The 22,165-nt window shown below is 39.0% G+C and overlaps 1 protein-coding gene across 1 annotated transcript in view; it reads right to left on the minus strand.

Moving 5' to 3' along the window:
- MORC1 (MORC family CW-type zinc finger 1) overlaps window positions 1-22,165 on the minus strand; it is a gene marked incomplete at its 5' end in the record, with an annotated part of 179,692 nt that overhangs the window by 152,385 nt on the left and 5,142 nt on the right. The window contains 6 exon segments of the mRNA XM_089909893.1: window positions 3,374-3,479; window positions 5,269-5,428; window positions 9,224-9,332; window positions 9,981-10,071; window positions 13,212-13,280; window positions 19,304-19,338. Coding sequence (XP_089766019.1) covers window positions 3,374-3,479; window positions 5,269-5,428; window positions 9,224-9,332; window positions 9,981-10,071; window positions 13,212-13,280; window positions 19,304-19,338 — 570 coding nt within the window.

Raw genomic sequence — 22,165 nt, forward strand, 5'->3', positions numbered from 1 at the left:
GGTAGGCTTGTATAGCTATAAACTTCCCTCTTAGAACTGCTTTTGCTGCATCCCATAGGTTTTGGTTCGTTGTGTGTTCATTGTCATTTGTCTCTAGGTATTTTTTTATTTCCTCTTTGATTTCTTCAGTGATCTCTTGCTTATTTAGTAACATATTGTTTAGCCTTCATGTGTTTGTGTTTTTTACATTTTTTTCCCTGCAATTGATTTCTAATCTCATAGCATTGTGGTAAGAAAAGATGCTTGATATGATTTCAATTTTCTTAAGCTTACTGAGGCTTAATTTGTGACCCAAGATATGATCTATCCTGGAGAACATTCCATGTGCCCTGAATAGAAAGTATAATCTGCTGTTCTTGGATGTAATGTCCTATAAATATCAATTAAATCTATCTGGTCTATTGTGTCATTTAAAGCTTGTGTTTCCTTATTAATTTTCTGTATGGATGATCTGTCCATTGGTGTAAGTGAGGTGTTAAAGTCCCCCTCTATTTTTGTGTTACTAGCGATTTCCTGTTTTAGAGCTGTTAGCAGTTGCCTTATGTATTGAGGTGCTCCTATGTTGGGTGCATACATATTTATAATTGTTATATCTTCTTCTTGGATTGATCCCTTGATCATTATGTAGTGCCCTTCCTTGTCTCTTGTAACATTCTTTATTTTAAAGTCTATTTTATCTGATATGAGTATTGCTACTCCAGCTTTCTTTTGATTTCCATTTGCATGGAATATTTTTTCCATCCCCTCACTTTCAATCTGTATGTGTCCCTAGGTCTGAAGTGTGTCTCTTGTAGACAGCATATATATGGGTCTTGTTTTTGTATCCATTCAGTGAGCCTGTGTCTTTTGGTTGGAGCATTTAATCCATTCACGTTTAAGGTAATTATCAATATGTATGTTCCTATTACCATTTTCTTAACTGTTTTAGGTTTGTTTTTGTAGGTCTGTTTCTTCTCTTGTGTTTCCCACTTAGAGAAATTCTTTTAGCATTTGTTGTAGAGCTGGTTTGGTGGTGCTGAATTCTCTTAGCTTTTGCTTGTCTGTAAAGCTTTTGATTTCTCCATCAAATCTGAATGAGATTCTTGCTGGGTAGAGTAATCTTGGTTGCAGGTTCTTCCCTTTCATCACTTTAAGTATATCATTCCACTCCCTTCTGGCTTGTAGAGTTTCTGCTGAGAAATCCTCTGTTAATCTTATGGGAGTTCCCTTGTATGTTATTTGTCGTTTTTCCCTTGCTGCTTTCAATAATTTTTCTTTGTCTTTAATTTTTGCCAATTTGATTACTGTGTGTCTCAGCATATTTCTCCTTGGGCTTATCCTGTATGGAAATCTCTGTGCTTCCTGGACTTGGGTGGCTATTTCCTTTCCCATGTTAGGGAAGTTTTTGACTATAATCTCTTCAAATATTTTCTCGGGTCCTTTTCTCTCTCTTCTCCTATGAGGTCTCTTATGCTTTCTTCATTTCTTTTCTTTCTTTTTTCTTTATTGTGTTCTGCAGCAGTGAATTCCCCCATTCTGTCTTCCAGGTCACTTATCCATTCTTCTGCCTCAGTTACTCTGCTATTGATTCCTTCTAGTGTATTTTTCATTTCAGTTATTGTGTTGTTCATCTCTGTTTGTTTGTTTTTTAATTCTTCTAGATCTTTGTTAAACATTTCTTGCATCTTCTCGATCTTTGTCTCCATTCTTTTTCCGAGGTCCTGGATCATCTTCACTATCATTATTCTGAATTCTTTTTCTGGAAGGTTGCCTATCTCCATTTCATTTAGTTGTTTTTCTGGGGTTTTATGTTGTTCCTTCATCTGGTATATAGCCCTCTGCCTTTTCATCTTGTCTATTTTTCTGTGAATGTGGTTTTTGTTCCACAGGCTGCAGGATTGTAGTTCTTGCTTCTGCTGTCTGCCCTCTAGTGGATGAGGCTATCCGGCTCTCACTATATTTCTATTGCACCACAATGGTTCATGAAATGAATCAGACTAGATTAAATTCCTTTAAAATCCCTTCTAGCTCTAAAGGGAACCCTCTTGCACTGTTGCTGGGAATGTAAATTGATAGAGCCACTATGGAGAACAGTATGGAGGTTCCTTAAAAATCTAAAAATAGAACTACCATATGCCCCAGCAATCCCACTATTGGGCATATACCCTGAGAAAACCATAATTCAAAAAGAGACATGTACCACAATGTTCATTGCAGCACTATTTACAGTAGCCAGGATATGGAAGCAACCTACGTGTCCATTGACAGATGAATGGATAAAGAAGATGTGGCACCTATATACAATGGAATATTACTCGGACATAAAAAGAAATGGAGTTATTTGTAGTGAGGTGGATGGACCTAGAGTCTGTCATACAGAGTGAAGTAACTCAGAAAGAGAAAAACAAATACCATATGCTAACACATATATATGGAATCTAAAACAAACAAACAAACAAAAATGATTCTGATGTACCTAGGGCCAGGACAGGAATAAAGACACAGATGTAGAGGATGGACTTGAGGACATGGGGAGGGGGGAGGGTAAGCTGAGACAAAGTGAGAGAGTAGCATTGACATATATACACTAACAAATGTAAAATACATAGCTAGTGGGAAGCAGCTGCATAGCACAGGGTGATCAGCTCGGTGCTTTGTGACCACCTAGAGGGGTGGGATAGGGAGGGTGGGAGGAAGACGCAAGAGGGAGGGGATATGGGGATCTATGTATACATAGAGCTGATTCACTTTGTTACACAGCAGAAACTAACACAACATTGTAAAGCAATTATACTCCAATAAAGATGTTAAAAAAATAAATCCCGTCTAGCTCTAGCATGCTGACACTAAGAGACTATAGGTTCAAGCTAATAAGTTTTAATTTCAAAGTTACTTTAGAGAAATCCAGAGTTAATTACTATTTCATATTTCTCCACACTTTTTCACCCATGCCCACTACTGTTTTCTCAATTCTGTTTCCTATGGGTCCCCAATAGCCAAGAAAAATGAATGTCCATTTATTTATTTATAAACTGCAAGTATACAGTTCATACGGCCATTCTGAATTGTCATTCAGTCATATTCCTCTGAATCACCTGTGGAACATATAAAAAATATTGATTCCTAGGCTTGATATCTGGAGATTCTGACTCAGTACATTTGGTATGAGATAGGATCCTGTACTTCTCAAGAAGCTACCTACATCACTCAGAGGCTCAGCCAGGTTTGGGAATCAGTTGTCTAGCCTAACTTACTTCATCTGTAGCTGGGGTAAAATTAATTGTTCTAGAGACAAGGCCTGGTGGCCCCCAACCTGGAGCAAGGATGTAGAGCTCCTAACTCCAGCTCACTGCCATTGTTGACACCTGTTCTGACAAACACTCATATTACTCACTCCTCAAGAGCTCCAGCCATCAGTATATCTTCCTCGTCAGTTTTAACATCCAACTCAGGTTCTCCACTAAGCAGAAGCTTCAAGTTATAAATAACCAGCAAAGTACCTAGTGGAAAAATAGATATTTGACTCGTCAATATTTAACTATACTATGTGTTAGTCATGGTGCTATTATCTCACCTATGGAATTAAGCCTGCTATAGACCAAATTTCTTTTTGTACTTCACTAAATAATACGCTTGGATAAGTTCCAAGATATACGTCTTATAGCAAATGCCACTCTCTGCCAAACAGTGTTGAGTTTCTACAGTATAGCGCTTCTTTTTACTATTCATTATGTCTTTCAATGTGGATTCTTAAACTTTGGAACTCTATTCATAATTTGCATTACAAAAACTGTTAGAAGCCTGAACCAAATTTGTATTATAGGCAAAGCTCTCACTGGCAGAACTGAAATCAATGCACATAAGAACAAAGATGAATTTTCAACATCTGTATAAATATGAAGTGCTGCTTTTAGACCCTGAAACAGGTGTTGGTAAACTTTTTCTGTAAAGGGCCAGATAATAAATACTTTAGGCTTTGCAGGCCTCTCACATCTACTCACAACTCAACTCCACAGCTGTAGCATGAAAGCTGCCATAGGGAATACACAAATGAATGATGTGGCTATTTCCAATAAAAATTTATTAACAAAAACAGCTATGGGGCCGATATGACCTGCAGGCGCTAGAGTTTGCTGACCCCTGCTCTAAAGCACAGTAAACAAAAAAATCCAAATTCTTTATGAAATTGATTATAATATCAAGACAAACACCATTGTCAGAGAAATTTTAAGAACAACGAATTACACTTTTTTTGGTAATACTAAAACAGAAGGGAGAATAGCAGAGTGACTAAGAATTTGGACTTGGACTTGGGAGCCTAAATACTTGGGTCTACATCCTGGATCAACCATTTACTAGCACAATGACCTCAGGTAAGTTTCCTAACCTCTCTGAACCTAAGTTTTCTAATCTATATGATGGAGCTCATGAGGTACCTAAAAGACTGAGTTGTTTAGAGGATTAAATGAGTTAATTTTTATAAAGCATTTAGAAAAGTATTCAGGAAACAGTACATCTTTCATTTATATGAGTATTTCACAATTAGAAGGCAACTAAGAGATTACATTAACTGTCCATAAAGTATGCCACATATGTTAATGAAATGAATATTTATTTAATTGCCACTATTTTTCCGCTGTGAGAAAGGGAAAAGGATGACATAAAACATCACTTTTAAACAAAATGACACAGGTTTAGAGAAGAAATTTTGAAGGTAACACAGGCCAAGTCACAAAAAAAATCTCAGAATTTTGCTATAAGCATAACATAAAACAGAATTTTAATATAAACATAACAGAATTTTGCATATAAACATTACAAAAAGTAGAATGCAAATAGTTTTCTCTAGAGTAGGAATCTTTTTGCTTCCAGATATGAAAAGTGGTAGAAGTCTGGAGGAAGACTGGCACAGAAACCTGGATTCGTTATTTTATAAATTGCTAACTCTCTTATAAACCCTGGCATCATCTAATCTTGGATGCTGTAGTAAAGCATCTGGTGCAGAGACTGTGATTCCCTGCGGTAATAGCCTGTATCATCCTCTTCTTATCCAGTTTCACCAAGCTCACACAAGCACAAACCTTTCTCCCAGTGTCAGGGACTTAAGAATGATTCCCGTTTGGACTCTCCTGAGACAAAACTTATATAAATAAAATGAATAACTGCCCCATATGAGACTCCATGTGATATTGTAAATAGAAGAAAATATGAAATCATATTTATAGTCTTTCATAAGGCACTGAAAACAAATACTTTCACATCAAAATTTCAGGGTTGTGATGATCTTACCACATTTCCCATAGATCACATCAAACTGCTGCATCAATTCAGCTTCAGTTTTAAACGGAGAATACTTAAAAATTATAGACAATTCCGTTGAGAATTTCTGAGGATCATCTGTGACAGATTCTCTGGTTCTTGTTAACCATGAAGGTATTGGAACCACAACCTATTAAAAAAACACACATCAATTTACTATGAAATACACAAAGAAAAGCCATCATTCTTTTGTCTGATCCTAATTCAGTTCACTTACCATGCAGCCAAATTATAAAACACTAGGTTAAATGTTTATTTTTCCCAGGTATTCTAGTTTTATAAGGAAGAGACACATGACAAATATGTATACTTGGAGTCTTATTCTAAAATGTTCCACTGTAGAATGTGGGAACAGATGGAATCTACCTCAGTCCCCTATGGAATTATGGGTAGAATGGAAGAGGGGACAACAGTATCAGCATTTTAGAAGTTGAAAAGCATATCCAAGTATGACAGTATATCCAAGAAGTAGGACAGCATATCCAAGTAACAAATCTAAAGCCCGTGCCAGGCAGGAGAAGCACTAGCCTGATTTACAATTCAGAATCTGCTAAAAGGCTCAGAGATTGATGGCATGAATTAACTCTGGAGGTAGGGTAAAAGGAGAAGAGAGCTAGAAGTAGCATCCAGGTCCCCACCTGGCAATAGCTCCTCCCCCACCTCCCCAGGAACTGATGTTTATTAACTGGAAAGAGTGGAACAAAGCACATCTGGATTAGAGGATATATCAGGCACAGTTGGCAGGGGACCTTACTTAGATTAGAGGGATTAAATAAAAGTATACATATTGGATGCTGAGAACCCCAGATCTCTTCTCTCATTTGGCTCCCAGGAAGCTGTCAGCTAGACCTTCAGGCAGAAGCCTGTAAGAGTCTTCTTTGAGATATCTGACCAGCCCAGAAGGAAAGACATGAGGCAACTTATATTGAGGATTTTCCAATAAAACATCCCAGTTAGATCCCATTATTGTGACCTGCATAGCTGTCAAGCCCCACCCACACTCTCAGAGCTTTCAATTGGCATTTTATTGAACTAATCTTTAAAGTATTCAGGATTAACAGTCATCTAAGAAAAGCCTCTAATGTGACAGACAGAGACCAAATAAACAAGCACAAACAAAGCAACTCAGTGGTAACAAAAACCATAAGAGGAAGATGAAAATTTCAGGGGAAAAAAATCAATTGTAGTTAATATCTTCAGAGCTCTAAGAAGAAATACTGTATCCATGAAACAAGAACTACATATCTTTAAAAAGGAATATTGAGAGACTAAAAAGACTCCTTAGAAGTAAAGAATATGATTACAGAAAAAATTTTCTTTTTAAGGGTTGGAAGATAAATGTAAGAAAATCTCCCAGAAAACAAAACAAAAATATAAAGGACAGAAAACAGGAGAGAAAGGGTAAGAAAACTAAAGAACTGTCTCTAGACATCCAAGAGCTAAGAACAGGTGTTGTAAAAGGAGAGAAAAGATAATATGGATGGAAGAAAATCATGCAATATTACAGGAAAATATCCCAGAATTAAAGGACATGAGTTTCCAGACTGAAAATGTTCAACAAGCACCCAGCACGATGGGTACAAATAGACCCACCCAAAGGCAAAACACTGAAATCAGAACAGAGGGGGAAAAGCCCTCCCAAAAATAGAGGGGGAGGGGAGAAGAATGGGTCACCTAGAAAACTCAGGAATTTAAATGGCTTCAGACTTCTCAACACTAGAAATTATAAGATCATGGAGCAATGCCTTCAAAATCCTGAAAGAAAACTAATTCCAAGAAAAAACATCAAGCCAAACTATCATTAAGTGTTTGGGTGGGATAAAAACATTTTCATGCATGTGAAGTCTCAAAATATTTTACCCCTCATGCACTCTTGCTGAGAAAGCTAATGGAGGATATGTTACACCAAGAAGAGGGAGCACACTAGGAAAGACCTGACACAGAAGAGAAGTAAAGAGAATTGCCAGAATGATGGCAGGGGCATATCCCAGAATGGCAGCTGAATACCAGCCATGGAAAGCAGGAATGTGAGGTGCAGCACATAAGAAGATTCCAGAGCAGAGTTCTTCAAGACAGTGGAACCATCAAAATAACAGGTTGAGACTGGGGTTAACACAGTGATAAAAGACATATAAGACCAAGCAAATATTCAGTGATAGCGATAAGCATACAGAACACTAAGCAGGCAATCAGTAATTATTAATTAAAAGTTTTGCAGGAGAGAGAAAAATCATAGTTTATGACATGGTATAATTGTATGTAGTGCCTGTATAGTCTCTAATTTAAATAGTGAATATTGGCACAACCAAAATTACAACTGAGCCATATTGAGGGTGGAGAATTGGAAGGGTATGTATGTGTGATGGGAGCAAAGAAAAAGAAACAGATAAATCCTCCCCTTTTACAGTGGGAGGTTAACAGAATAGATAATGCCTAAATCAAATCAAGAAGTAGCAATACAAGCATGTTATATAGAGATTTACAGGAAAGTAGCAAAAGAATCAGCTAATACTGTTGAAAGAGATTGCCTCTGTAGAAGTGGAAATGGAAAGGGGCTGCAGGCTTTAGTTTAAAAAAATAAAAGGAAATGGCCCATCTTAGGAAAACTATAACCTCAGCTTTGGCCCAATTTCCCATGTCCTTTACATACAAAAAGTACAGTATAAATGTTTAAAGTATTGCTTTTCCTCATGTCAGAATCCCACTCAGCTACTCCCTATTGCTTCCAGACTATTCCTGTTAACCAGCCCCACTCCACTGCTGCCAGCGGGCATGCTGGGCTCCTGCTGGACAGTCCCCCATCTCCACACTGTCCCTCCAAACCCCACAGTCATCTCAGGTCTGAGACTTGCCACATGCTATTTCTCACCATATACCAACCTTTCCAGTTACACGTTGTCCTCTCCCCATAAAACCCTCATTGGCCACTCAAGGCTCTCTCATCTCTCCATCCATATCACTGCTTTTGACAATTGAGTAACAGCAGGAACACATACTCATTGAACAGCATGCTTTTTAAACAACCCTGTTTTTTTATTTATCCAGTTCATACGTGTCTGCCTTATTTGGTGATAAGGCTGAAAATACTGATGGTCGGGTGGTCCCACTTGTTTTCTACCTTCCACAGGGTCTACCCAGTGCTAGGCAGACAGCAGTTCCTCAACATGTATTTGCTATATTGAATTATAACTGATGTTCATAATACTAAACTCAGACACTGCAAATTAATAAAATGTCTCTGGGTCAGCAAATGGAATTGAAATTATGGTCAACAGAGTTACAGTTTTAAGACTGGTTTGCATTCAATTTCTTTAGATGTTGTTTTCCAAGTCTTTTGAATCCAATATTCTATTTTTAAAATGATACTCTAGGGCTTCCCTGGTGGCGCAGTGGTTGGGAGTCCGCCTGCCGATGCAGGGGACGGGGGTTCGTGCCCCGGTCCGGGAGGATCCCGTGTGCCGCGGAGCAGCTGGGCCCGTGAGCAGCTGGGTCCGTGAGCCGCGTTTGGAGCCCGCGCGTCCGGAGCCTGTGCTCTGCGGCGGGAGAGGCCACGGCGGTGAGAGGCCCACGTACCGCAAAAAAAAAAAAAAGATACTCTAATTTAGACAAGTGGTGGAAATGTTTTGCAAGCTTCTTCCAAAAAGCTCATTGTGCCAAAGGGAGCCTCTTATTCTGGAAAATTTGTGTACATGGATAATAAAAATAAAGTTCTGAAAACTGTCTAGGAGTTACAAACCTACTCAAGGAAGGATAAATAGGACAGGCCTCCAATGACCCCAGAATGGCCAGCTACCCTCTCTCCATTTCCCAAATATACTCTTAAATTTCTAAAGCATAAGAACCCACGGTAGACTTTACCTCCTGAAACGGTAAATGAAAACAATTCCATTACCATGGGAACTGAAGGAAAATTCTCAACACTTACCTCACTTAGACCTTCTCTTTCACAAAATGTCTGAGAAAAAAACACACAGGTCATCGTTTCTTCCTTCTTTGTGAAAAGAATAAAGTCTTTTCCAATCCTCATGGATCCACTATATTAAAAATCAAGGACATAACGGTTTACATCTCAAACACTAGAAAGAAGGAACAGGCGAGCATGATATCGTGTACTGTACCAGGTTGTTCTTTTCACAGAAATAACTCCCCTGTTTTGCTGACTCATCACCAAGCGTGTATAAGTATGATTTTTTTTTTTCTCAAAGCAGAGCAGAATTTGAACTAATCCAGGCCCACATTCTGGCTTGAGATAAGGTGCTGTCCAGGGCTCCAGCAAAGAACAATCATCTGTCCCTGGCAGGTGCTACACAGGTGATCATAGCCTCATGTCCTCACTTTTCTTTGAGGCAGACCAGTAACATAAGCTGTGGACACATAAAACACCTACACTAAGATACACTTTGAGAAACAATAGGACATAGAGATGTGATGAAGCTTTAAGCTACAGGGGTGCTACTTCAGCCATCTCTGAAAAAAAGATTCATCATCTATTTAAGAATTAAATTTTAAATTTTAATTAAATTTTAAAACATTGGAAAGGTTCAAGTCAGTTATGGGTAGTGGAAATTCTAAAACAAGATAGGACTCTCAAGTTTATATTTGTTTCTAAAATTTCCTTTAACCAAATATTATTCCCAATAATCAAAATCAATAATATATGCATTAAGGAAAACAATTCTCACCTTTTAAGACCATTGCCATATTGCCCAATAAACTTCAAACTTGATAACTGTTTCTTGGATGTTCCAAAGTAAATGATATCTGAAGCTTCCTCTATAATTGACAAAGACATGTAAGTGGTTAGGACTTATGAGTCTTTCACACCAGCCAGAGGTCGAGTTGTCAGGATGTCACACATATATTAGGACAAATCCATACTTCTTGGGTCAGTCCAAAGACAAGGATCCTTGTCAGGCTCCATAATCTCTGACCAGGATCATAACAGCAATATATTGAAGGAGGTCAGGCAGACCTAGCCATGTGACCCTGGGGAAGTAGAGCCTTAATTTCCTTTTCCCTGGGCTTCCCTGGTAGTGCAGTGGTTAAGAATCTTCCTGCCAATGCAATGGACACGGGTTCAAGCCCTGGTCCGGGAAGATCCCACATGCCATGGAGCAACTAAGCCCGTGTGCCACAACTACTGATCATGTGCTCTAGAGCCCGTGAGCCACGACCACTGAGCCCACGTGCCACAACTACTGAAGCCCATGCGCCTAGAGCCCATGCTCTGTAACAAGAGAAGCCAGCACAATGAGAAGTCTGCGCACCACAAGGAAGAGTAGCCCCCACTTGCTGCAACTAGAGAAAGCCCACGCTCAGCAACGAAGACCCAACACAGCCAAAAATTAATTGATTAATTTTTTAAAAATTTTCTTGTCCCTAAAAGGGAACTACTAACACTTATATCACAGATTTGTTGATGAAGATAAATGAAATGAATTAAATGAGATGATGTGTTAACCTTAAAGACAATACATGCCATTTAATAAATGCTAATAAAGGTCCTATAATTATTTGTACCACTAGTAATTTTCTATGCTTTTGGCACTTATCCAGTCCCATGTGAGACTGAGAAGGGCAGAATAGTTTTTGGTCTGCTACTAACTGGGAAGAACTACTTATTTCAGACTTTGAGAGTTATTCTCCTGATCTCTCCAGGGCATTCTGGAATTCTAGAGAAGAATCCCCTGAACTTCAGAATATACATACCTCCAAGAACAGGAATGCTCCCAGGGAAATAGGAAGAGATAGAAATGGGTCTCCCAATTGGGCTACCTGAATACATGCTCCAGAATTGCCCTGAGGACCCTGTGTCAGTCTGGGGGCAGACATGCTATAGTTCAGTGGCACGTGGCATGAGGTGTGTAAAGACACTCTGCTTGTCTGAAGCTAACTGGACATTTTATCACATGTTCTTATTAAGGGTTGGCTATTAGATGAGCGTATCCGTAATGATAATATTAGCTACTGCTTATTATTTAGTATGTGCCAGGTACTATATCATATACTTTATTTGCACCAACTACTTAATATTTATAACAAGCCTACAAGGACGATACTATTATTATTATTATCTACACATTACACATGAGGAAATTTAAGTTTTAGGAGTTTATGTAACTTTCCCAAGGTCACACTGATAAATGGTACCCACAGAAATAGCACCCAGAGTTGCAGAAGACCAAATCCCATGGTTTTTATCACACACCATACAGATTCCCATGTATGGTGGCCAGAGTTCTGAGCACAGGGACAGAACACTGAATAGGACAGGCATGACCCCTGTCCTCAATAACTTTATGTCATGGTAGGAGAAAGAAGTAGACAAACAAGATCCTTTCGGAGAGCACTAAGTAAAGGAAATAAAACAAGGGTAATGTTACAGGGAATTAACAAGAATGTAGCCTGCAGATAGAATGCTCAGGGAAGGCCTCCTTCATAAGGTGTCATCTGAGATGAGATTTAAATGATGAAGGGCCAGCCAGGTGTGGCTGGAGTGCTGTGAGCAAGGAAGTGCGAGGTACGAGAAAAGGTCAAAGAGGTGGACAGAGGCCAAGTAATGCAAGAAATTGAAAGTGTTGCTGAGGAATATGAATTTTATTCTGAAGTAATGGAAAACCACTAAGGGTTTTAAGCAGGGGCATCAATATGATCTATTAAAAGAAAAAAATGCACTCAGGATTGCTGTGTGGGAAATGCACTGTAATGGGGCAAGACTGCAAGTGAAAAGAGTTTGGAAATCACTGCAGTCATCTTCTAAGGGTCAAGATTGATTGAGCTCAGCTTGGACAGATGGATTCTATTTTCAGTCATCAGAAAAACTCTTCCAACTTATCACCTGAGTTCCAACATTAATAAAGAATTGCTCTCAACACTACTGGGCCTTTTTAAAATACAACTGTATATGTCAACTGAAGTGAGTTTCTTCTGAAGATCTGAATATTTGTCTTACCTGTGTTTTGATTATTTTGTTTGTGGACCCATATAAAGGAGTTGCTTCTTTTTTTAAGGAATTGCTTTAGAATATGTCACACATAGTCTTTTACCATTCAGACCAAGGGGGTCTTTGGAGACTCAAAAGAAGATAATTGCCTTATTTTTTATTCTTAGCTTCTATCAGCACCGATGATCATTCTTTCCTCTGGTGTGGAACTGACCAGAACACTACCATATTATTTGAACTCCCTCACTGTTTGTTAAATCTATGGTCAAAAAGCCTAGCTTGAGGGACATACACAAGTGTTATAAGAATTCAGGGATAAGGTATCCCAATTCATGCAAATCCTTTATCTGAAGGAATAACATCTCAATTCCACAGCAAACAATATTATGTACCTACTCTGTGCTGTCTTTTGCTAGCCTTGAAGATACGAAGATAATCATGCAATGCATTGTAGGTGTTTTCACTACGCTGAGAACATTCAAGAAGCAACTAAACCTTTGAATGTGCAGGGAAAAAACACAAACTGCTAAAAACAAGGAGAGGTGACCTCTACCTCAAGGTTCAACAAAAAATTTTAAATAGCCTAAAGACACTGGAAACTGCCTCGGGTCTCTTGCAAGCAGTACCTGAAGGGTGTGTTAAGGACAATCTCACAGTCTGTGTTTGTTTTCCATTCATTCCCAGATGCTGCTCCTTACAAGAAATCTGTGCCCTGTGCCTGTCATTTTTCTGGCAATATTGATTTACATTCACTTTTGGTCTTGCTTTAGATGGTTACAGTGAATTTACTCTGTCAGCTGGAATATTTAAAGCTAAAAAGCTCAACAATATGTTAAGTCTGGGGTTTATTTTCCCTAATAGCTCCATACTTGTTTATATATATATATATCTCAATTTATTTTTATTTATTTTATAGGTTTTCAGGCTGTTTGTTCTAACAGCCAGGTAGGAATCTAGATAATTCACTTACCAGGGCTCATACCACATCCATCATCCAGGAAGCACAACATGAATCCACCCTGCAGTTCTTCATTATCCACTGTAAGAGAAAGCAGTTATTACTAATAAATAGTGGGCTTAATTTGTTCATCAGACAGTCATGCTGCTCACATAATTATTTGTCCTCCTCAAATGCAGCCACTGAGTGACAGAGTTATGACACAAGGATAAAGCTCAGAAAGGCATCTTGGCTACAGTTTCATGAGAAACTGCAGGGGGAAAACAATCATGCAACAAAAAGGCTTTAAATTAACATAAAACATGTACATATTAATAAATTATGTATACAGCATGACATGCCCTGTTCTGGAATCTGACTGGTCCTTTAAACTTCAGGTATTTTCTCCCTGGGGGAGGGAATAAAGGTAGCCAGTGATGTGGCCCCAGGATCCCTCTATCAAATTGATCAATCCTGATGCCCTTCCATCAAAGCACTAATTCTAAAGTCAATCCAGGTCATTCTTATTAAATTCATCAGGCTCTCTTCCAAGTAGCTAATTCCCATAAGAGCCATTTGTGCATGCTTCTTAGTGGCAGCAAATATTTGCCTCTTGAAAATGTATTTGATTTTTGAAAATAGCTAAGTTATTTGGAGTCAATTTTGATGATTAAGAGATATTAAATTACATAATATAATCTCTTGTTTAAAAAATTTTGAAGGTGTAACTAAAAGTAATGAGAGTAATGTTAATGCACAGTTTGTAATCTGGCTCTTGAAGTAATTTCAACATTTGGATACGTGAATTCTAGCACACCTCTCTCTTTTTTTTGTTAACATAACAACTTTATTGAGAAATAGCTTACACACAAAAGAGCTACACGTTTAAAGTGTACAATGTGACACATTTTGACATATGTAAATACCTGTGGAACCATCACCACTATCAGGATAGTGAACATGACCATCACCCCAGGTGTTTCCTGGTGGCCCTTGTAGTCTCTGCCTTCTGCCCCTCCCATGCCCTGTCACCCCCGACCCCATCCCCAGGCAGCCATGGATTTACTAACTCCATCCTTACAGATTCATTTCTAGCACATCAGTTAAGTCAACTCTGGGTTCAATGGTCACCTCTAATCTACATTTTTTAAATGTTCAAAATAATCTATATATACATATCTAAAAATCATACCCAAGTTTTCTGGGTTCATAATTTTATGCTCACGTGTCCACTTGTAATCCCCCCTCCTCTCTCTAATTCACCTCCTGTTTACAAACCCTTTGAATCTTCCCTACCATCTCATTTCCCCAGTTCTTCTCCCTACCTGGTCCTCTGGTCTGCTTACCTCAACTTCTGTGTCACAATATTCCTCCCCACTTTAGGTATTTGCTCCGTTCAGCTGTCCCCTGACTAAGGCTGACACTTCTCCACTGTTCAACTCTTGTTGAGTTCTTTGCACAATGCGATAGTTCTCAACCTTGGCTGCACATTTGAATCACCGGGATATATTCTAAATTAATTGGTCTTGGATGCAGTTTAGCAATAAAAACTCCTCCCTATTATCCTAAGGTTTATCAGAACTGGGAACCACCTAACACAAGCCTCAGCCTGTGAAGTTGCAACAGTTGATTTTGCAGCTCTTGGTATATAGTTCTCACGTAAGAAAGCAGGGCATTTCTTTGGTGACTAGGTGGGAAAGGCTCAAAATTCCCAAGAGTCTTAATAGAGTGCTTAATTTTTCTATAAATTCCCATGAAGGCCTGCAGACAATTACAGCCTCAAAATTTAACGTTCCCCAAGTACCCACTCAGAGGCTTGGCCTTGGTTGTTTCAATTCCTTAAAATTATGTATTTCAGATCGATTTCTACTAACCATTAAGCATGCATGTCCGAAACAAACCACAGCACCTTCTCCCCAAGCAGACTGCCTCCTCCTTCCGGTATGTCCTGCTCAATAAATGGCATCTCTCTGCTATTAGGCTTCAGCTGCCCAAGTCAAAGCCTCAAGATCAAGTTCTCCACCTCTTCCACCCATGTAGACATGTCTTCTCCATTCCACCTCCTCACATCTCTCAAATCTGGCCACTTTCTCCATCCCCATGACACTGCCTTAGTTCAGGAAACCACCCCTCTCTTCTGGATTCCAGTAGCAGCTCCCCCACTTCTTGCTCCCACAAATCATAGCAAGCCGAGAGTCTGCAGCCAGTCATGCAGTTCACCCCTCTCCTGCTTATAACCCTTGCATGACTACCCACTGCCCACAGTGTGCAACCCAACCAGTTAACAAATCTAGCTTGCCTTTCATCACCTGACCCTCCAACCTCTCTGTGGTGGTGAATTTTATGTGTCAACTTGGCTAAGCTGTGGTGTCCAATTGTTTGGTCAACTCGATGTTGCTATGAAAGTACTTGTGGATACAATTAACATTTATAATCAGCTAATTGTAAGTAAAGCAGATACCCTCTATAATGTGGGTCAGCCTCATCCAATCAGTTACAGGCCGTAAAGGCAAAGACTGAGGTTTCCCAAAGAAACAGCAATTTTCTGTCTCAAGACTGCAACACAGAAACCCTGCTTGAGTTTCCAGGCTGCTGGCTTGCCTGAAGATTTAGAACTCAAGACTGTAACGTCAACTCTGACCTGGATTTCCAACCTGCCAGCTGCCCTACAGATTCCACACCTGCCAGCCCGCACAATCATGGGAGCCAGCTTCTTAAAATAATCTTCCTCTTCCTCCCTCTCTACTATATGTATATCCATAGATAGAATGAGAGAGACTGACAGAGAGAGAGAGAGAGAGAGAGAGAGAGAGAGAGAGAGAGAGAGAGAGAGAGAGAGAGAGAGAAAGGGGCAGGGAGAGATATCTATCTACTATTGGTTCTGTTTCTCTGAAGAACCCCTCCAAGCTCATCTCTTGTCATCCCCTCCCCTGCCCATACTGCACTCTTCCACTTCCACACAAATAACCACCTGGGACTAATCCTGAACATCTCAAACATTTCTTCAACACCATCAGGGCGTCCTATGTTCTCTCCAGATTCAAGCGACTATACATTCTTCTCCTTCGTCCTTTCCATCCTTGATTTTCTAGGTTAAGGCCTATTTTCCCTTTAGGTCTCTAGTTCATACATGATTTCTTCTAGGAAGCCTTCCTAATCCTTCCACATCATCAGGTGCCCATAATGAATGCTGCCTTTCTAATCTGTGTTTCCCACTTTTCAAAGTATATTCAAATACCTGTTCATGCATCTATTTCTCTTTCAGACTAGTGGTTCTTCCACGTTTTGGGACTCAGTTGCCTCAGAGATATGATGAAAGCTCAACGGCCTTCTACCCATAAAAGTGAAGCTGCACACAATATTTTCCACAGATCCCTTTACTAGGATGCCAATTCCTTAAAAGCAGGCACTGTATGTACTCAGCACTTGGCCCAGTGCCTGCCACTTGGTAAGCACTAAAAATATGTACTGAATGTATATCCATGTTTACTAGAATAATACACACAGAAAGATAAAACATTCATGGCTAAACATATTCAGTTTGAATTTTATAGCCCTCAAGTTACTTGAAGAAAACTTAAGACTGGAAAGTAATTCACATGCCTCAGTAAATAATTTAAAAACTAGTCCAATGCTTAGATTAATTATGTACCCCCATACCAATTCTATCGGTGCATAAGCCCTGGCCCTAGTTTATTTATTTATTTTCTGAAGAAAAATCAGTTTGCTAGGTTGATAGCCATATTGTGGTTTGCTGCAATAAAAAGTTGATAGCCATATTGTGGTTTGCTGCAATAACACATATTACCTAAATAAAGAAAGAAGTGCCCCTTTCAAATCAAATTGCAAAGACTCTTTTTTATTTTTTGTGACAATGCCAAGTGCTAAAGAAAGGGGGGTGAAGTAAATACTGCCATGCCCTGATGTCTTGCACAAACCCAAAAGAACATAATGTGTGAATTCTGATCACAGTTGTTGTACTTTCTGTGATTCCAGATAATTCTTCTCAACCCTTCAACCCTTCAATAATATGTGTGCTTTTTATGAAATTCAGCTCGAATCTTTTCTCCTTCCTCCACTGCTAGGACCACTGCCTTCGTTCAAATCCTCATAAAATCTTGTGTAGATCATCCATAGCCCCACTTCCCTGCTATCATTCTTTCACACTTCTACAGACCAGCTACAAACCATCCTGTATGCTCTTGCTAGAGTATCTTTCTTTAAAAAGAAAAGAGCACATTTCTATTGAATAATTTGCCAACTGACATTGCTCAAAACTCTTTAATGGTTCACTGGCTACAGAAAAAGAAACAAACAAAAAGTATGGTATTCAAGGTGCTCATCCATTTGGCTCTAACACTTAGCTCTAGTCAACCAAGCCCCATCATTGTCTCCTGGATGCTTTTTCTCCAAATATATACATGGCTCACCGCCTCATGTCATTTAGGTCTTTGCTGGTATATCACCTATTTAGAGCAACTTTCCATGAGCACCATGTGAAAAATAGTACATCTTTCCCATTCCTCTCTGTTCTCTTATCCCACTATGCTTTGTTTCTTTTTAGCACTTATCGTGACCTGGTATATTATTTATTTGCTCACTTCTTTATTGTCTGTCTTTCCTCATTAGAATGCAGGTTCCATGAGGGCACAGGCTTAATCAAACACTTTACTCATTGCTCTATCCCCAGCACCTAGAAAAACTGCTTGGCTCATTCATAATAGATACCCAGTAAATTGTTATTGAATAAATGAATGAGTCTCTGAACTAGTCTACCTCCATTCTTTTTTTCACAATAACTCCTCAGACAGGACTATTCTTTTCTTCCTACACTACCTGACAAAAATCACATCCATATTTCAAGCCCTGGCTCTTTAATATGGGGTGTTCTTTCTCTGTGTTCCCACTATGCTTTGAGTCTCTCCTAGGCAAGAGATGCTTATTCTCTTTTACTCTTATATAATTGGATATATATATGGAAAGACCACCCTTTCTCCACTACTGGCATTTCCTTCTATGCAGAATGGAGTTCAATCAGCAGTAGTAAAGGAGCCCTTCTCTGTACTTTGACCATTTTTTCCCTGAAGCAGTGAGCTCACTCATCTGACTAGTAATTTGGGGAAAAGTAACTTAAGAAGGTTCTGCTCAGATCTCTCCTGTTCCCTCTGAGAGCGAGCTGCCTGCAGAGAGCGTGACTCCACTAGGTGGGCGAGTGCCTGATGCTCTCCCACACTAAGCTCCACACTCCAACCTAGCATTTATCAGCAATGAAGACTACTCTCTTATTTGATTTCTCAAACTTCTCAGAACCTGGGAGTAGAAAGGGAAGAAGAGTGTCATTTATTATGTTTCTTCAAATCTCTCAAGATGTCCATGTCTCTCTCCCTCGTGAACCAGAAGCACCCACCTAGCACAAAATCTTAAAACATTTAGAAAACTGAATTGAACTGAGTTGCTTTTTAAATAATGATAAGACTTTATATCATGGACCACATTCTCTGGCCTGTGACCAACAGCCAATATTTACAGAAGAGCTGATAGAATCTGGGTTGGGGATCAGTTTTAACACCATAGGCATTTCTCCAGGTAGTGTTAACTACAGGACTGGATCACAAAACCTAACTTCCTCTGCATCATATTCAGTGAAATGAACTAATAAGTGCAATAAATACTTGGTGACTGGAAATGAAGTCAGTAAAGAAAACATGCTTGGTTTGAATTTCATAGCCTTCAAACATTCATACTACACATTCACTTACACACTTTAAAACTGTGATATGTTGGGAATGATGTATACTTAATTATGAATAACCATTAAGTTAATATGCATTTTAAAATAAAACTGTTGTCTCGTGGCAGACAAATTGACTGCTCCAAATCACTGATGCTTTCACAAAACCCTGGAAGATCTAATTTTGTAAATGAGTCCTCTAACAAGTGAACAATTTCACTCAAAGAGTATATTGTTCTCAACCTGGCTCCCCATGGGGTCACTGAACTCACAAAGCAGTTAGATTACATTAAAAATCTATAGAATGTGGTTTGATTTTCATGAAATAAAAGAAAATCAAAATAACTACAGGCTTTTCCATTAGAAGAAAAAAGGAGAAAGCAAATCTGCTCACCTGAAAACACATCCAGTCTTGCAGCCCCTGCATCTCTGAAAACAATATAAAAATACTGCTTCAGTATGAAATTGTATTTTTAAAAATTACATTAATCTGAATTGCTCATGTGACATATGATCTACTGTCAGATAGCAAACAATGGAGAAATCTGCTTAAATTGCTTTAAAAACACTAAAATGTTTCACCCTGCATTTGTAGACTAAGACCTATGATCACTTGTAATTTGAGAATATTACATAGCCTGAAACTCAGAAATTTAAAAGAAGAGATGGAATTTAGTGGTAGTTACACAAGAAGCTCAAGAAAATGGATATGAACATAAAAAATGGTTGGAGAATAATCCAGAAGTCATATGAAGACGTTCATGATATATTTTAGTACAAAAAGAAAAAGAAAATTACTAAGTACTGTGTACCATATAATCACATTTTTAAAGAACATATATGATATTCATGTGCATATCTGTAAGGAAAGAAATCAAATGTTAACAGTGGTTTTCTCTAGGTCAGGGGTTGACAATCTATGATCTATGGGCCCACCAGCTGTTTTTGTGAATAAAGTTACGGGAACACAACCATGACCGTTTATTTACATATTGTCATTTACCTATTGCTTATAGTCTGCCTTCACACTACAATAGTAGAGTTGGGTAGTTTCAACAGAGAACATATGGCCTACAAAGGTGAAAATATTTAATATTTGGTCTTGCACAGAGAAGTATGCTGGACACCCCCTCCCCACAAATGATGAGGTTACTGGTGCCTTTTCTTTTTTTCTTATTTTCTTAGTTTTCTACAATTCACAGATATTATTTATGTATTTTCTTAAATTACTTTTTAAAGTAGAAACTTTAAAAGGAAAGGAGAAAGAGCCAGAAGATCCTGGTTTCCACATGAAGGCTGTGAGAGAAAGGAGAAGGACAATGAGGGCTTAGCTGACGAGGAAGTGGGTATGTTGAGGGAAGGAAGAGTCTAGAAGGAAGCTCAGAATAATAACAACCAGTGGGACTCTGATGGGAAAATCTGAGTGTCTCCCAAAATTTCCATCAGTCCTGACCCAAAACTACCCCAGATAAATTGGAGTAGGTACAATGTACCTGTTCTACAAAGTTGGCCCCTTAGCTCCTTCCTCTAGCCAACTGCTGCTTCTAAGTGCCTCCTCTAAAGAAATTCTGGGGTTACCACTGTCATTTCTTGGGCATTATCCATGTGACAAATAAATATTAAACCTTCCCTTCTAATCCTTACCACAGACCCATGACACACAGGTATCATTATCTCCATTGTATAATTACACGTTATACAAAGTACCATGTATACAATAATTGCTCAATAAACGCCACTGTACTGAACGGTTTTTTTCATAGAAACAGTTTCTTCATAGAAAAATTCCATGGGATGAGACAAAGAACAGTCATTTACCTTTACAGCATATTAAGACATTTCATAATAAGCTTTGTACTTGAGCCCAGTTACTTTCTCTCTGAACACGTGTTGTATCAGGAAGAGTCCCCTAACAACCCCTTCCTATCCCGTCACATTTTTTCCTCCTCTTTCCACAACATTCTTTTAATACCTTCCAGTTCTAATTTTGACAACTCCAGGAAATCATCAAAATCTTGAATACAATGATATAAAATAACGTCTTAGAGTAACACAGGGACTTTATGAAGACCTCTGTAAGACCAAGCAAGCATCTCGCGTAAGTCTGTTAAATAGCTTCATTTGCTGTCAATTACTAGCATCTAAGCAGCGGTGACAAACTTCAGTGTGCCCTGAAGACAGAGGAGCTGAAGAGTTCAAGCTGGCCGTGAGGAACACTGGCAATGGCAAAGCTGAAAACACAGGCTGGTCCCAAGAGTGCACCTGCTACACACCTGATCCCATTGAGGAAGGCAGCCTCAAGGTTGGTACGTCTAATCTTTAAAAAAACACAAAAAAAGCATGGGATCCAAATTCTTTTATGTGGCACCTCATGTTTCTCAAACTTTACAAACAATTCCTTCCTTTCTTTTTTTATAAATATTGTGCAAACCTTCAGTATGAGTCAAATAAACATGAGACAGGCTGGACTTGTTCGGGGGCTGCCAGTTTACAAATGCTGCTTGAAGAATTGCTTGATTGATCACATTTCCCTCACTCCCCTGAGTCTGCAGTCAATCTTTCTTTGCTAATCACCCTCTCTACTCCATAAACCGTTCCCACTGTTCTATTTCTTCTACATTCTGATTTTACTTGCCCTCCTTTGTTGAAATGAATGAGTGAAACAACTTTATAGGAGAAAAGACAGTAGGCAAAAGAGACAGATGTGTTCTTTCACAGTTACAGACGTCAAGTTGCTGGAAATGGACACTGAGTAGGACAGAGGACTAATGGATACAGGAGGAGCCTTGCTTCAAAGCTTTGGGCAGAAGCAAACAGTAGAAACCCTGAATTCCTGCAGAGACTAACCGTGAACATTCATGTGTAGTAGCCCCATCTCTGTTAGCTCCACCTAAGTTGCATTCACAGCTCTTCTGACCAAGCAAATTTCTTTTTCTCCTCTTCCCTCCCTTTTTGTGATGACTGTGATTCCATTAGTCCTGCAGAGTTTCATATAAAGAGGAGCTAGGGACTTTTTACTTAGCATTGAGCATGGCTGTGCAGGAAGTTCTAGATGGCTGGTTAAATGACTACACCCTGTGGTCACACTCAGTCACCTCCCTTCAAAGGCCAGAAACGAAAGGAAAATGCAAAACGCTGTAATACAGTCATCAATCAGTGGCAGGGAATTTAGATCTCCCCACTGAGATCCCTTATCTAACAACCGCATACTACTCCCTGGGTGGACTTTGCTTTCTGCAGAAAAGGTGACAAAATC

Source organism: Delphinapterus leucas, chromosome 4, assembly GCF_059928025.1.
Source record: "Delphinapterus leucas isolate spDelLeu-1000000601 "Yukka" chromosome 4, BTC_Dleu_Yukka2, whole genome shotgun sequence".
Classification (NCBI taxonomy): Eukaryota; Metazoa; Chordata; class Mammalia; order Artiodactyla; family Monodontidae; genus Delphinapterus; species Delphinapterus leucas.